A 17,134-nucleotide genomic window follows, 5' to 3' on the forward strand; every position below is an offset into this window, starting at 1 on the left:
TGTCACCACAAGCATCAACCAAAGCCAGCAGAACTGTCAGGTTAAAACAGCACAAAGGCATCTGGGGAGCTGCCCAGGACAGGATCCTCACCCTGGGAGACAAGCACAGACTGACCAGAGCTCCCAGCACAGGAGCAGAACATGGAAATCACCAGGGCAGCTCCTGAGGAAATGAGCTCCATCTGAGCTGCTCCCAAGGAAAAACTCCTGGATGATGATTTCTACCATTTCTGATGAATCCCAAGAGACCACTCTGCACATTGACCATCAGTGTGATCAGAACATGAGGTACAACTTCTACAGTCCCACATTTGGCAGAGGCAACCAGCAAAGCAGCACTTGTGGTTGTGTGCCAGAGATCTGGGAAGGGCTCTGCTTTGTGAAGGCACCAATCCCACTCATGAGCCCCAGGAGCTGATCAATTCATGCTCCACAAAGCACCCAAACTGCTGTACTGTTCTGGAATTCAAGGCATCACATCCTGACAATCCTGAACTCAGCTAAGCCCAGCTCCAGGCTCCTGTCCCTCCAGAGAAGGTTTAAATGTCACCACAGAGACTCAGCTTGTGATGGAGACTGGTTCCACTGCTCTGCTCAAGGGACAGTGATGCTGAGGCTCAAAAACACAAAAGGATTTGCCCATAGCTGCCCCCAGAGCCAACAAACAGAGCACAGCTACAGAATCTCCTTTCCAGCCAGAAATCCCCCCTGCCACCCCCACACCCGGCTGGAAATGAGGTAAAATCAAAGATGAGGAACTCCCAGATCAGCACTGGAGATTAAAACCATCCCACTGGAGATTAAAATCATCTTCCTACCGACTGTGGCACCTGGCCCCTGAGCTCCCCAGCATCCAGGGGGGGTCCCTGGGGTCTCCTCTCCGAGCTGGCCTGGTGCTCCCGGTGCCTCCTCGTCCTGGCAGGCAGCGACAGGAACTCCTGCCCTGAGATCTTCAGCTCTCCCACGTGGTGGCTGTCCCCATTCTGCTCCTTGGGAAAGCAAGAGACAGTCACTGCAGCAAGCCCTGCCTCAGGGTTTGGGGGAGCACTGCCCACAGGGCAGGAGAGGCACAGGAGCACAGGTAACGTGGGGCTGGGGCTCAGGGATCCCACTGACACTGAAACACAGCATGGAAACACAGGATGGAAATACAGGATTGAAATACAGAATGGAAACACAGGATGGGAATAGAAGATTGAAACACGGGATGGAAATACAGGATTGGAATAGAAGATTGAAAGACAGGATGGAAATAGAGGATTGGAATAGAAGATTGAAACACAGGATGGAAATACAGGATTGGGACACAGGACTGGAACACAGGATTGAAATACAGGATGGAAACACAGGATGGGAACACAGGATTGAAATACAGGATTGGAATAGAAGATCGAAACACAGGATGGAAATGCAGGATTGGGACACAGGATGGAAACACAGGATTGAAACACAGGATGAAAACACAGGAATGAAGTACAGGACGAAGTACAGAAGTACAGGATTGGAACACAGTATTGAAATACAGGATGGAAACACAGGATTGAAGTACAGGATGGAAACACAGGATGGAAACACAGACTGAAACACAGGATTGACACCCAGGGTGTGGGGAAACACAGGTGACACAGATCCCAAACAGGAACAGTGAGAAGGAAGGAGAGATTCACTGCCATGTTGATGGCACCAGCACAGCCAGGCCAGTGTCCATAACTTAAAAAGCAGCCACAGGAATAGAAATCAGAGCTGGAGAGTGCCTTGCAGTGCCTTGGCTGGAGCCCTCCCAGTGCTCAGTGCATGACAGCAGGAGAGATGACTCAATTGCAGCACGTGGGCACCTCCAGGGTGAAACCCAGAGGGTGAGAAAGAGATTTTAGTCTGGTACACAAAGGAATAAACAAGAGGCTGGGAGACAAAACCAGAGGAGATGAAATGCAGGAGTGAGAGACACACTGGAGGGAGCAGGGTGAGCAGTGTCCTGCAGCGTGCTGGAGCTCAGAACCAGGGTGGGTTCCTGTGCCCCAGCCCTGAGAGAGGCGCTGGGCAGGGGCTCCTGGCAGTGGGGTAACCAGGGGGCTCTGCTGGCTTTGAAGGCTCTGGCAGAGGAGAAAGAGAAGGCATTTCTGCAGAGACAACCCCCAGAGGATGCTGGAGAGCTCAGGGTTCAGTCCATGGGTTCACTCCTTGCTCCTCCTCACTCCCAGCACAGCACAAAGCCCAGGAGCTCTCCCAGGGCTGTACCCAGGGGCACAGAGCACAGGAACTGCACCCAGAGCCCTCTGAGGGAGAGGTGACCTCACAGCCTGCCCAGGACACTGCGGGGAGCAGGAGAGCTCACACTGACCCCACAGCTCCTGCGTGCTCCATCCTCCCACAGAACCCTGCAACCCCTGCCCCTGCCTGAGCTATTGAGTGTTATCCAGCATTTACAGCCTGTCACACACAGCCCAGCCCCTGGGCAGCCCCCAGGGCTCTGCTGCTCCATGGGGACACCAGCCAATGTCCCTGACCTTGGGCACTGCTGTCCCTGCCATCGGCACCCAGAGACGGAGTCACGCTGGTGAGAGCGGCAAAAGCCAAAATGGCCAAGGGGACAATCGATCAAAACACATCAGGACATTTGGAATCTATTTTCCAAAGAGAGTTCATTCAGGGAGGAGCTTTTGCCTGGCCTTCCCAGTGTTTGCTGGGATTTTTAGGTACCTAAATTGTTTAGGTACCATTTAGGTTTAGGTACCTAAATGATAAAGCCTGAGGTTTTATCCCATTGACTGTCTGCACCCACCTGCAGCTTGGGTGAGCTTTTCCTCTCTGTGACAGCTCTGGAAATGCTGTGCCTGGAAAGCACTGGGTGAATGGGGATGATTTGTGCCAGAAACATCCCAAAAAAGCAGCGTGGCTGCAGGCCTGGCCATCCCTCTGGAAGGGACAGGCTGAGCCCTGGGCAGCAGCAGCAGCATCTCCTGAGAGGCTGAAATGATCCCTGGGGCTGGAAGGGCTCAGAGCCTCCAGCTGCTGCAGGAGCAGCCCTGGGACACAGAGGAAACTCTGATCTGCTCAGATCTGACATTCCCAGGAGCAGAGCAACCCCTGGGACAAACCCTGGGACAAACCCTGGAACAAACCCTGTGCTCCTGCAGTGCTCCATGTCCTCTGTGTGCCCCCTGTGTCCCTCCATGGGGTGACAGGCACTGGCAGCCACTCAGGGCTAAGCTGCTCACCATGATCCTTCCAATCAAGGGCTGCTTTTGCAAAAAAAGCCCAGAAGTGACTTTCCAGCTTTGAGTGTTAAGTGCCTTTTGAGTCAGACCAGCTGTTCCTCCCCTCCAAGCTCTCCAGAAACCCTCTTTGGTTAATCCCATTGACTTCAGTGATATCTGCTAATTGCATATTTCCCCGCAAATGAAGCCAGGCAACAACAAACCAATTGGAATCTGTGCACAGATTCCCAGTGAACAATCTCTGAGGCCAGACATCTCTGCTTACCTTTTCAGAAGGGAACTTGAGGAAGTCTAGGCTGTCCATGCTGTTCCTCTGGAGTCTCTTTGGCCTGGCTCCTGCAAAACAACACTCTCACATCAGGGCGGGGTCACCAACACACAAATGTCACACAGAAGGAACCCAAACCAGCTCTGGTTAGCTAAAAGTCAAAGGGGTGGGATGATGCAGCTGTGCTGGCCTTGAGAGTAAAATTTGGGGTTTTTTTCCCTTTTGTTTTGGGCGTTTTAAAGCTCTGTCACAGGGCTGTGTGAGGCTTTGGCCACTGAGCTGCAGCCAGGTCACACCAGGACCCTGATCTCAGACAAGGTCTCTGCGATTCAGGAGTTACAAACCTCACCCTAAACCACAACAGCCATGGGACTGGCATTGAGAAAAATCATAACAAAGAGGCAATTTAATACATCTGTGGATTTTCTGCTTTATCATCATGTTTATAGCTGAAAGAATGTTTCTGGGACTCAACTTTGAGCTTTTCTCTGCAGTCACAGAGGCTGCAAAACTAAGTGAAGGAGCAAATGTGTTCTATCATAGGCCCAGCCTTAAGGGGAACAAAATCTTGCCTTGAACCTGAACGAGGAATCAAAACTTGGCAGGATTTATGGTACTTATTTGAGATTTCATAAGATTTTGATGTTTGATTCCAACAACAACAGAGTGGGTGAAACACAGGTCACTACTCCTGGTTTCCAAACCCTCTTTACCTCCAGTTTCCCTTCAAGCTCCTTCCAGCTGCTCCTGCCCTGCTGACAAACAGCCAGGATGCACCAAATGGCCCCAGAGCTCCTCACTGGGCAAACATAACAGAGAAAAAGCACAAAATTCACCAATCAAGGCTGGCTGAAAGCACAGCATGGGAATTAAATGGAAACAGGCTCCAGGGATTCCTCCACCAGCACACCCAGCTCAGCCAGGGCTCCAGCTGCCACCACAGCTGGATCCAAACTGCACCAACCCCAAGGACAGCTCTGCTTTGAGAGGCTCAGCCCATAAGGCACAAGCTCAGAATACCCGGGTCTTTTATTTGCAAATCACCCTTGGTTAGAGAAAAGCTGATGCACATTTGGGGGAAAACTGAAATCAAAGATGTGCCCAACACCACAGCAGTTACTCAAGAGTTGTAAGGCTGCAAATAAGATCCCCTTGTATTCCAAGACTGCAGCTTTCCTACCCTGAGTTTGCTCCTATTGGGGGAAATAAATAACAAATTTATTTATTATTTAAATAATCACTAAAGGGTCACAAACTCACATCACAGCTCGGCCAAAAGCGACCTGAAGTTGATGCCTGTGCCCCTCACCACCCTGAAGGGATTTGCTGCTGGCAGCCATAATGATTCCAATAAGCAAAAACATTTCTGCACATTTCTGCCTCTCCTCCAAAAAGCACAGCAGCTCCAGCTTTGTTTTAAGGTGATTCATTAGCAGGCTTTGAGTTCAGGGGACTGACATCAGGGCTGGAGGTGGAGAACAGGCTCTGAACACACGTCACGAGGAGCAGGCAGTGCTCCCACCAAACTCATCCCAGCACACAAAGCCAGGGGCCCACCTGTCAGCAGCTCAGAACATTTGTGGTGGGAAAAGCCTCAAAGACCTCAAATCCAACCAATTGCCACCGTGTCACCCAGATCTGAGCACCGAGTGCCACGTCCATCACTCCCTGAACACCTCCAGGGGTGGTGACTGCCTGGGCAGCCCAACAACTCCATCCCTGGAGAAAACTCCATTTGTTCCACCACCCTCAGCAGGGAGGAGATGGCTGAAGGACCTTTGGGTGCTGCCAGTCCTGGCTGAAGGAGCTCTGGCTGCTGCCACGTGGCTCGGGCAGGGCAGGAGGGGACAGCAGGGCTGGGCTGCTCCCAGTTATTCCCAGTTTCACCCTCTGGGCACTGCCACAGCTGCTCGTGGCTTCCCAAAGAACAACCCACGGCAGCAAGGTGCATCTGGAGGAAAAGTCACCTCCAAACACCTGATCTGGGTTCCAAACACCACATCTGGGCTCCAGAGGCGAGCCCAGCCCTGGAAGTGAGCGTGCTCCCTTTAACAGCCACTTCCAGGAAAGCAAGAAAGCAGCAAAGTGTGCCCAGTTAGATAAACAGACATCATTTCCAGCTGTCTAAAGAGTCATTAATTACACACCTCCATCCCCAGGTGCTTTTGTGTGCTCCCAGAGCACTGAACTGCTGGCCAGCAGCCATTAATCTCCAAGCAGAGAAAACCTGCCTGCTGTTAATTTAATAGACACAGGCAGCTGAGCCTACCCCAGCACAACAATTCTTCTTTTTCACTTGTTCTGATGCTGGTGGCTGTCTGTGACTGTGTGGGGTTTGCACACACTGGAGGTGAGACAGGAAAAAGTTCAGAATTATAGAAAAACTTCATCCAGCTCAGCAATCCCAGCCAGTGCTGGGGGCACTGTCTCCACTCACCACCACTAAAACCAGCAGCATTAGGAGGGTCCCTATCACCCAGGGCTACAAGAAACTGCACCCACACCAGCAGCAAATCCCACCAGACACGTGGGAGCTTTCCCCTCCTCATCCCACACATCCTCATGCACCTTCCAGGAGAGCAGAGCTTTCCATACTCACAAGCATCCCACGGCAGGAGGAGTCCCTCTAACTTTCTGTCTCCATTCCCTCAGATGGCTCCAGATGTAACTTTCAGCCTCTCCCAAGTTATTTAGCCCAGAAATACCTGCAGCACCACTTAATGCTCAGCCAAAGCTGAGCTTTGCCTCCTCCTCCCCAGGGCTGCTCCACAGCAGCAGTGGGGATGTGAAGGATTGAGCAGCTCAAAACCCAGGTCTGCTCCTCTGCAAGGTTTTATTCCCCTCTCTCTCTCTCCAGCATTTATTGGCATGTTTACCAAGCCTGCTGCAGAGAAATGGAAAACCTCAGGGGCCTTTCTAAATGCTCTCTCTGTCTTGGAGGTTTGCTGAGGTCTCAAAGAGAGCAAGTTGAAACCTTCTTGTGAACATCAGCTGAGCAGCGCTCCTGACTGCCTGCATTCATGCCCTGTTTTCCTGCAGCTCCTGGGATGTTGCTCTTTTCAGGGGTGTTGTTCCTTTTTTAAATATTTTTTTTCAAAATCTCTTCCTCCTCCCCATCTATGATCTCAACAGCACCATGAACCAAGGGGATTTAAAATTTTTTTTTTTAATTTTTTTCAGCTTTTTGCTTTTGCAATTTGGCCGCTGAGGCGACTTTAACGGTTTTCACATTCTTGTCTTTAATCTGCAGCCACAGAGAACACAAGGAAGGTTTATCAAGGATGGTGATGGGATCATCTCATGGAAAGGAGCACTAGGGCAAGCTGGGCAGACAGAGCTTTGTTGCTGCATGGACAGGCTCCATCTCCAAGAGACTGCAGCTGACAAGATCACACTGAACATGTGTAGAGAGTGCAGTTGATAAAATGAGGCTGAACATGTGTAGAGATTGCAGCTGATAAGATGAGGCTGAACATGTGTAGAGTGCAGTTGATAAGATCAGGCTGAACATGTGTAGAGATTGCAGCTGATAAGATGAGGCTGAACATGTGTAGAGATTACAGCTGATAAAATCAAGCTGAACATGTGTAGAGGTTGTAGTTGATAAGATCAGGCTGAACATGTGTAGAGATTGCAGCTGATAAGATCAAGCTGAACATGTGTAGAGATTGCAGTTGATAAGATCAAGCTGAACATGTGTAGAGATTGCAGCTGATAAATCAGGCTGAACATGTGTAGAGGTTGCAGTTGATAAGATCAGGTTGAACATGTGTGGCAGGGACTCGGGGAGCCCTGCAGGAGCTCTCATCAGGCTGACATGAGCTTTGATGAGCCCCAGCTCTGCCCCCCCTCCCACAGGAGCAGCAGAGCAGTTCCCCCCCCCCAGCCCCAGCCCCAGTTCTGTATTTACAAATGGAACAGGCTGGATCCCTCAGGGGGGCTGTGCCAGAGCTGGCAGAATTCAACCTGACAGGGGACTCCAAGGAAAAGCAGCAGGGAAAGGTCATGGAACCAGAATTGGCCTCCACTGCCTGCCAGCATGGGCTGGGCACCCCAAACACAACAAACCCCACATCAGGACATGCTGTATTCTCATGAAAAGGGCATTTCCCCCTGTACCTGCACTGACCAAGAGAGTGACTTGGCTTTTGGGTGGACAGCACCTCCCCCCTCTGCACAGACCCAAACCTAGCAGATAACTCCAAATACTGTCCAGGATAATTACACCAGAGCAGCCAAGCCTGCTGTTTGGGGTGGAATGCTGCTCTGGAAACCCTCCCCAGCCCCCAGTGACAGTGGGGACAGGGTCCAGTGCTCCCAGAGCATCTCCAATCATCCTCTGCTGCCATCTCATCAGGGGAGCTCTGGCAGCCTCGTGCTCCTTTATTACAGCAAAGCTCTGACAGAGGCAAGGGGGAGGGGGAGAACAAGAACAGCAGCAGGAAAAGAAAGAAGGAAAAAAAAAAATAAAAAAGCATCCTCCAGTAGGACAAGCATCTCATTTAAGGCTTTAATTAGTCTTCAAACACATAATGGGTTCTGGCACTATAAATCCACTTGACCTCTATTATTGTCAGCACTCGCCTGATAAATGGTGGCATTTGTTTTCCCAGTTGCTACTGGGCTAGAACAATACTTTTCTCCAAATAGAGAAAGCAAATAATATCAGTTATTTACAATGGCTGGGCCATAAAATGCTGGTGCCAAGCTGCTGTGTGCCCATCCATGGAAGGGCCATCTGCTCACCGTGCTCCTGCAGGCAGGGAAGGACCAGGGAATCCCAGCAGCTCTGGCTGCTCCTGTGGCTGAGGACACAGAACCACAGGGACAGGATTGATCCTTGGGAGGATCATCCCTCCCTTTGCTGGGAGGCACTGATTGATGAGCTCTACCCAGAGCACAACAAATCTCAGCCTCCCAACAGGCCCTGAGCACAACAAAGCCCTGCTCCAGAACAAGAATCCTGCAGTTTTCTCCTCTGTGGCAAAACTGTTCCCTTACAAAAGCTGCACACAGTATTGTGGCAGTACAGAGAAATTCCCTTTGCATCGAGATGCTTGTCTGGCTGATCTGGGAGAGAAGATGCTCTGTGTTTGTGTCACCCCAGTTCTGCATCTGCACAATCCAGTCTGACAGCTGAGCAATGGGCTGAAAAGAACAGCAATAACAGCAGTGCCACACAGCACCCAGAGCCCTGGGGCATCTCCTGGCTGCACTCAGGGTGAGCAGCTGGCACAGAGCTCCTTGGATGGGGACAGGGAACGAGGAGATGCTCTGGATCACTGGCCAAGAGCCCTCACATTCAGACAGAAGAGCTAAAACCTGGAAAAAGAATCCTCCTTGCAGGTGGAAATGGCACAAGGGAGTTTCTTTCTTATTTGCTATTTATTTCCCCCAGTAGGAGCAAACTGAAGGTAGGAAAGCTGCAGTCTTGGAATACAAGGGGATCTTATTTGCAGCCTTACAACTCTTGAGTAACTGCTGTGGTGTTGGGCACATCTTTGATTCCAGTTTTCCCCCAAATGTGCAACAGGCATCAGCTTTTCTCTAACCAAGGGTGATTTGCAAATAAAACATTGGCAATTTGGGTCAAAGGATGAAATATTTAGGAGGAATATTTGCAGAAAACACTTGAGAAAGTCAAGCCTGGAGGCTGTGGAAGGCTGGGCCGTGTCAGGCAGTCTCCTGTAACCAAACCCCCAGGCCATCCCTGCTGCAGACAGGAACCCTTGTGGGGACAGAGGGATGCTCTGGGAGATCAGCTGAGCTGGGTGGAGCAGCTGGAGCAGGCTCAGAGCCCCAGGGCTCACCCAGCAGAGGTGAGATGGGCTTGGCAGCAGCACCTGGCTCCTTCTGAGGGCAGGATTTCCCCTCCAGGATGCAGCAGAGCCTCATGACCTCCCACCAGCCATTATCAGCTGGTGTTGAGCAAGCAGAGATCAAAAGCAGGGTTCAGCTAAAAGTGACACACAATAATTAACGGGGGCAACATCTCCAGCAGCCAGACAAGCCCAAGGACATGATTCTGTCCTCCAGACTGACTCAGGGAGGGCAGGGAAGGAGCAGCCACGTGTCAGCTCAGCAGCCATCAAACACCCACAGGAAAATCCTGTAAAATAGAGGGGGATAGACCTGATCCTTCCCCCTGTGATCAGCCAGCAGAACACACTGCCCACGCTGGACTGGGCTCTGAGCTCTGCCAGGGCTTCTGCTAAGCCAAGGCTGGCTGTCCCAGGGCTTGTCCCTGCCAGGGAATGGTCCTGAGGTCACCCCAGGGATGACAGGGGCTCTGCTGAGCTCTGGCCTTGCCCTGCTCAGAGCAACGCTGAGGCACATCCATGCATACCATCCATTTCTGCGGCCATTCACACAGAAAGTTTTAAAAGAGAAAAAGAAATTCTAGCTGGGCAAGAAAGAGAAATTCCTTCTTGTCTGTTCTGTGCTGCGTAAAAGGCCCAGCAAGCAGAGGAATCCTGTTCCTCAGGGCAGTGCTGTGCTCACGGCCAGAGCAGCACCACAGCCAGGGCATTTCCTACCCAGCAGCTTCCAGGGAAAACTGTCTGGGAAGGAACCAGACAGCCCAGCAGGGCTGGGAGTGCAGCTGGGGCCAGGAACTGCAGCCAAAGGGAACTTCAGCCCTCCCAGAACCAAGGATTTCCAACAAGTTCTCCCTCCCCACAACAAGAGATTTAATCTGGATTGGATGCATGGCTTTGCCACAAGCCACGTTGTGCCTTCTCTGCCACAGGCTTCAAGAACTGGCCTGCTCCTCACCCTCTTTTCCAGCACTTGCCATCTCCCCTGGCATCAAGATAAAACAAATTTCAGTAGCACATCATCTTCTCCAGTCCTGGAGCATTTCCTCTGCTGTGAGCCAAGAACTCCTGCTGTATTTGACACCAGTGCTGGGAGAGAGGCTGATGCACACAGCAGGATCAGAGAGGAACCTTGAATACTCAGAAAGAGCATTTCAAAACTTCCTACAGCCAATACTGGGGCAGTCTGAAGTGAGTGCTAAATTACTGAGTTTAAAATCCAAATGACTCAGAGGTTCATCCCCCCACCAGTGCTGCTGAAATGACTTCACAGCTGTAACAGCAGAGGATTTAGAAAAAAACTCATTACAAAGAGGAGGCAACCTTGAGAAACCTGAATCTTCACTGCAGAACCCCCATGGAAGCAGATCTCCTGAAGGGCCACACTGACAGGTCTTTTGGGCACCCCAAAAGTGTTCAGAAACACTCCTGTTTCCAGATACTGTAGGAGGGGAAGGATGGATGGATGGATGGATGGATGATGGATGTATGGATGGATGGATGGATGGCATTTTCTCCCTGAGAGCCCCTGCTGGAGCACAGCAAAGCCACCAGCCCACCAACCCTCCCTTCCCTTGGCCAAAATCCACTCTGCTCCTGCAGCATTTCATGCATCCATCACCCCTGCCTCAGCAGGTACAATTACCCAGCACAGCCTCAGGCTTTGCTTTTCACCATGAAGGAAAGGCTGAGCTGCAGCCCAGCAGCTCCTGGGAAACATCAAATCCAGCTGAGGAGATTTAACATTGAGCACTTTGAATTGCTGCCCTTGCTCAGAGTGGCTGCAGGGGACTGGGCAGGTTCTGTGCTGGGGATGTGACCCCAACCCTGCCCCAGGGAAGGGAAATGCTTCCCAGACAGTGAAATCACAGCCTGAGGGAGCAGGGCTGGCCCACTGTCAGCAAGATGCTGCTCTCACACTGCCACAGCCCCCAGCTGACAGCTTTCTGCAGGAGCATTGAGCAAACGACAGGGGAGGAACAGCCCTGAGGCTGGGCAGCATCACCTCCTCCCTGCTTGCATCAGCACAGGGATGGTCAATGCTGCCTGCTTTATCAGCCCTAAACACTTTCTAGGTACTTCAAAGATATTTAAAGCAAGCAAACAAACAAAAACAAACAGGCTGGGAAACATAAAAGCAGATTTTTTAATCTATTTCAGTCTGATTGATCCAGGGGTTCAAAGATTCCTGTGAAGAGATGAGCTCCAAACTGCACTGAGGATGCAGAGCCCCACAATCAAACCCCACAGAGCTGAGCAGTGCTCAGGAGTGACTGGGGTGCTGTGCCCACTGCAGAACACACAGGGATGAGCAATCCCAGCATGGAGCCCTGGAGCACCAGACATGCAGGGCAGCCTCATCCCTGCCCCTTCTCAGGAGAGAGGGGAGTCAGGCTCATTCTCATAGCCAAACTGACAAGATTTACCTGTAAATAATCCCTTATTTCCCCCAGGAAAGGGCAGCTCCCAGTCCATGCTGGGCACAGGCAGCTCCTCACAGAGCAGATCTGCAGCTTCAACTCTTCTGCAAAAGGGCACCAGTGCAGTCTGTCTGTCTGTCTGTCTGCACCCCAGTGCTGGTTCTCACCCTGGCTGCCTTCACCCCTAAAAACAACCCCATGGAGCCACAGAAAGTCCTTCATCCTCTCCAAAGGCAAAGCCTACCAGCGCTCAACTCCCAGCCTGCAGTGTGTGAAAGAGAAGGAGATTTATTCAGGGCCACATTTTTGGTTGTTTGGAGAAGCAAACCCAGCCCCTGTTTATTTACTTGGTGCTCCAGCTCCTCTCCAGCCTCCCTCAGTTTGTTGCTTTAAGCTCCCTGTGTTTGCCTTTCCCAACAAGGTCGCTGCTTTCACAAGACTCCTGCAGCCCTGCCCCACTTCCCCAGCCTCCAGCTTTGTCTTCTGACATCCAAATACTCTCAGAATATTAATTAAAACCATCAAGAGCTCAGCAAGGGGAGCCAGAACAGCAGAGAGAAACATCAGGCAGTCCTTCCACCCCCAGAGCCCAGGGAAGGGCAGTGACCAAGGAGGAGCCTGTGAAGGACACCACAGTGAAAACCTAGCCCAGCCTTTGCTAGGAAGCTTTACTGTACCTGCCTGATGGAACTGATGTGTTTAATCACATTTGCCTCATCAGAGGGGTTTATCATCCTTAGGAATGTGCAGCCATTTTGTAACCTTAAGCAGGAAAAAGAATCTGAATGGAATAAAAAAGTGAAAAGTTCTCCTCGCCATGAGATTTGTCAACATCAAAAGGCACTGCTGGTTCAGGAGCCAGCTCCAACCTCAACTCCCTCACCTGCTTCCTATTACAGAAACAGATGTTCCTCTGGCTGGAAACTGCTGCTATTAATAATATAAATAATTATGCTCTTCTAATCATTTAATAGGTGCACAGGAGGGCACCAAAGTTTCTGGCAGCCATAAAATACATCTCCCTCCCCTCAAGGGCTCAGAGACACATTGGTGGCCTCTCATCCTCCAGTGAAGTTTGGGATAAGAGAGCTGAAAAGGATAAAAGCTAAGGAGAAATCAAGGAGCCAGGCTCCTCCCTGCAGGCTGTGCCTCCTGTGACAGGGACCCTTCCCCACCTGCAGAGCACTGAGAGCTCAGCCAGGGGTGCCTCACACGCCCTCCCTGCAGCCCAACACCACAGAGCTGATTTTACCTCCCCAGCACATTCCCAGGAGCTGGAGAGGGGGGAATCAGCTCTCCAGATCCTTCTGTCCCTGCACTGCTAATCCCACTTGTTTGCTGTGTTCCTCCTCCCAAGAACACTTTGTCCTTCTCTCCACAAACAGCCCCAGCCTTGGGAATGTGAGCGGGAGCACCGCGGATTAACGGGGTCACTGCAACCTCCAGAGCTCTGCCTGCAGCTGCTCAGCCCTTCCCATCCTCCAGGGCCCCCACAGACCTGCACAGACCCCACTGCTGCCTCCAGATGTTAACACAGCACATCTGGATCTGCAGAGGGCACTGAGCAACCCATGGACCACATGCACTCAAGCACCAATACTGAGATTTATTTCCTCTCCTCCTTTCACAACAGAGTAACCGACCAGAAGTGCTGCAGACAACTTTTATGAAAAATCCTTTCCTTACGATTTTTCCTCTTGAGAAGTTGAGAGGCCTCAGGAACAAAATGCAAACAGTGGTTATCTGCTGCTGTGGAATGCAACAGGTGCATCTGGGATTGGTGTCATGGAGTTGTCTCTAATTAATGGCCAATCACAGCTGGCTCAGACTCTCTGAAACACAAACCTTTGTTATCATTCTTTCCTATTCTATTCTTAGCCAGCCTTCTGATGAAACCTTTTCTTCTATTCTTTTAGTATAGTTTTAATGTAATATGTATAATAAAATAATAAATCAAGCCTTCTGAAACACGGAGTCAGATCCTCGTCTCTTTCCCAAGCCAAGAGCCCCTGTGAACACGGGCACACAGAAGGAATCCCCTGAGGAGATCCAGGCACGAGCTCTGCAGGAGTTACAAGAGGAGCTGAGGGGCACAGGGAGCTGGGGGAGCCCCCACAGCATTTGAGCTCAGCTCCAGTGGGGCACAGCAGGACACTCTGGCTCCCTCCCCACAGCTCCCCTTGCCAGGAGCAGCTGCAGCAGTGAGGCAGCAGGTTATCAATGTGAGATCAATACACACACACAGAGCCAGCCTCTCCCTCCCCTCCAGGGCACAGTGCCTCAGCCCAGCATCATCCCCTCCACGTCAGTGCTGCCCACAGGGCGCTGTGCCCGTGCCACAAGGTCACATTTAATCAGTGACACCTCCTGGGGTGCAGGGAGTGCATTAATAACTCTGCCCCAGCACAGAGCTGCCAGCTGGCAGTGCCAGGCACCCACCCGTGGGCAGTGGGCAGTCCAGGACAGTCCTGGCAGCTCTGTGGGGACCTGTCTGTGCCACCCTGCCCCCTGGCAGCACAGGCAGTGACCCAGAGCCCAGGAAATCCACTCTGGCTGCTGTGACCAAGTGTGGTCACATCATCTTTCCACATTCAGCACTGCTGGTGTTCCTGTCACCCAGTGCTTGCTGATGGTCCCAGCCTGCCTCCAGCCCCTGCCCTGGGCTTGTTACTGGGTGCTAATCAGAACAAGAGCAGCCAAAAATCCCTGCCAGTCACTCCTGAAAGCCTCAGGTATCAGTCAAATCAGAGAAAAGAACCAGAGCTTTAAAAGACACAAAAGCTGGTTTGCTGCATGGCACGTGGAATTTCATTCCCAATGCAGATTAATTCCATTAACTCCTTCTGTGCCCTTTTTTGGGGACCATTTCCTGCTTTTGCAGCATGTGTAAAGCACAGAGCAAACATCCTTTGTGGTGAAGGCACTCACAACTTATTCTGCTCCAGCATTTCCATTTCCTGCCCGCTTGCAAATGGGGCAAGGAACGGTCCCTCCCCAAACCACCAAATTCCTGACTTCCCAAAGCCACCAAAACACCAGGAACTCACCTTGTGCCTCGTAGCCAGGGTAGGGATGAGCTGCAGCCAGGTGTTCCTCACCAGGGGCCAGGCCCAGGGCTGTCCTGAGCTGGGCCATGTTCAGCTGCGCCGTCACCTCCCCGCTCCTGTCCCCGATCTGCAGCAGGAAAACCAACAGGGACTGGTTAAAGGCCAGGGCTGCTCCAAACACACAGCCCCCAGCCCAGGGTTTGCCAGGGACACCCCAAAATCCAACACAGCGACACCTGAGAGAGCACACAGCTCTGTTCCCCAGGGGTAATTTGGGAGAGGGTCTGTGCTCGCCGTGCTGCAGCTCAAACAGCTCAGAGCAAGGACTGAGAGGGCTCAGCTCGCCCAGTGCCACAGGACTGAGCCTAAATGGGCTCATCTGGGCTGTCCTGCGGGCACACAGAGCTTGGCACAGAGCCCTGGAGCTCCCAGCCCCGCTCCTCAAGGATTTCCATAGTTACTGAGCACAGACACCATCAGCCACGTGGGCACACCAGGGCCCTGGGAGCCCTTCTCTCCTGGCTCACAGCCATACAACTTCGAGTTGTTCCTAGTGATCCACCCACACAATGCTCCAAAAATTCCTTCACAAGTCCACATTCTCCCCAATTCCCACCTCTTGCTGGCCTGAGGCCAAGGAAGCTGATGTTACACGTTTGGACAGAGATGTTAAAATGAGGAGTTGTGGGACACAGCACTGGATCCTCTCAAAGTTTAAGCCAAGCAGGGAATGGCTGTGCTGCACACCACAGAGGTCACCCACAAACAGCCTCTGATCTTCAGAGGAAGACCTTGGCTGTTCCCCTGGAGAGGCCAGCTCCTGTGAAATGCCTGGCAACAGCTCCTTTGTGTCCCCTGCCATGGTCTGCAGCATGGAACAAACCCATAAATCCCCACATTATTTATGACAAAGCCCCAAGCTCCAGTAAAGGGAGGCAGATCAAAGGGCTTATCACCAGGCATAAATCCCCCTGCCAATTACAGGAGATTTGCTGTTGACATCATCTCCAGAGAAATGACTATGTCCATGTTAGGTCTTACAGTCCTTGATGCTCATTTATTAAGTGCTTCCCTGACTTCCACTCAGTTCAGATCATCTCCAAAGCCCCATTAACAACCAGGAACAGACAGGCAGGACAATGACCCCGGGCAGGAGCTGCCACACACACACAGCAGAGCCCTGGTTGCTGCCCCCAGCCTCCCAGAGCTGCACTCTGAGATGACAAAAGTACTCCAGAGCAGTAGCAGCTGCCAGGGTTTTTAGGTAAATATCCTTTATTCCAGTGGGATTTTGTGAGTAACCTCTGATCAACCTGCAGCAGTTTCCATGTGGTTACCCTGAGCTGGTTTCATTTGGATTCAAATGCCACCATTAGGTTTTTGTTGGGAAGAAGGTTGATGGGAAGTGAGTTATGAACATCAGCCTGAAAAGACTGAATTCCACAAGGTTTCTCCTGGCCAAAATCCTGGTGCTTGTCAAATGGACAGTCTCTCATAATTAATGGTGGGGGAATTTCATCAGCCACCTGCCACGAGGAACCCACAGCTGGCACAGCTGGAGCCACAGCCAGCACCCTGCAGTGACAACACTGGGACCCCCACCCTGCTGGGTCTCCCCTCCACCCCCAAAGCCCCAGGACCACCAGGGCTGATCCTCCCAGGGCCCCTCAGCTATCTGAGGACTCAGCCCAGCCTCAGCAGAGCTGGGAAAGTCCTAAAATGTGCAGGGCCAAAGAACAGTATTTCTGTGTGCCTGATAAGTATCATTAAATCTGTAATTAGGCTGCTGTGTCAGCCCTACTCAGAGATTTAGCCAACCTAAGAGACAGGCAGGAGAACACCCAGCACACTTACAGATGGTGATTTCAATTAGTGCTTCAAGAGGGCAATTTCTTCATCTGGGGAAGACTAAAGAGGCCACAGCCGATTTCCTCAACACACTGAAAAGAGCAAACAGTGGAATTCTGGCTTTCTGCACTTCTGAGGCACCAGGAAAGCTGCAGAGAGCTGGGCAAGGTGAAACCAGAGCAGCTGCACACGCAGAGGGGTGGCAGTGGCACAGGGCTGGCTGCAGGCTGTGTGAACCCAGGGACAGCACCCACACTGTGTGCACCAGGGACAGCACCCAGAGTGCAGCTCCAGCTCAGCTGGAACCTCCCTGGGCTCAGCAAAGTGGGATTTTACACCCTGGACACTGCACAACACCTTGGCCAGCCAGGGGAGGAGCCCCCAGGTCCTGTCTCACACAGAACTTTGGTTAAGGGCAAAGCACAGCTCACACACTTGCTGTAATCAAGGGCAAGGCTGGGAGCCTCCCATCAAAAAGTGTTTTCCAGCCAAGCTCTGCAGTTCCTAAGAACTAAAC

The 17,134-nt window shown here is 51.8% G+C and overlaps 1 protein-coding gene across 3 annotated transcripts in view; it reads right to left on the reverse strand.

Annotated features, from left to right (window-relative positions):
• Nucleotides 1–17,134, reverse strand: part of GPSM1 (G protein signaling modulator 1) — a 65,387-nt gene that overhangs the window by 20,568 nt on the left and 27,685 nt on the right. The window contains exons 2-5 of one of the 3 annotated variants that reach the window (XM_063174986.1): nt 16,624–16,709; nt 14,770–14,896; nt 3,484–3,554; nt 819–989 (exon numbers count right to left, since the gene is read on the reverse strand). In XM_063174986.1, the coding sequence (XP_063031056.1) occupies nt 819–989; nt 3,484–3,554; nt 14,770–14,857 (330 nt within the window). In that variant the 5' untranslated portion in view covers nt 14,858–14,896; nt 16,624–16,709. The remainder of the gene's footprint in view (nt 1–818; nt 990–3,483; nt 3,555–14,769; nt 14,897–16,623; nt 16,710–17,134) is intronic. The other 2 variants (XM_063174984.1, XM_063174982.1) reach the window with 2 other exon arrangements.

Source organism: Melospiza melodia, chromosome 22, assembly GCF_035770615.1.
Source record: "Melospiza melodia melodia isolate bMelMel2 chromosome 22, bMelMel2.pri, whole genome shotgun sequence".
Taxonomy (NCBI): Eukaryota; Metazoa; Chordata; class Aves; order Passeriformes; family Passerellidae; genus Melospiza; species Melospiza melodia.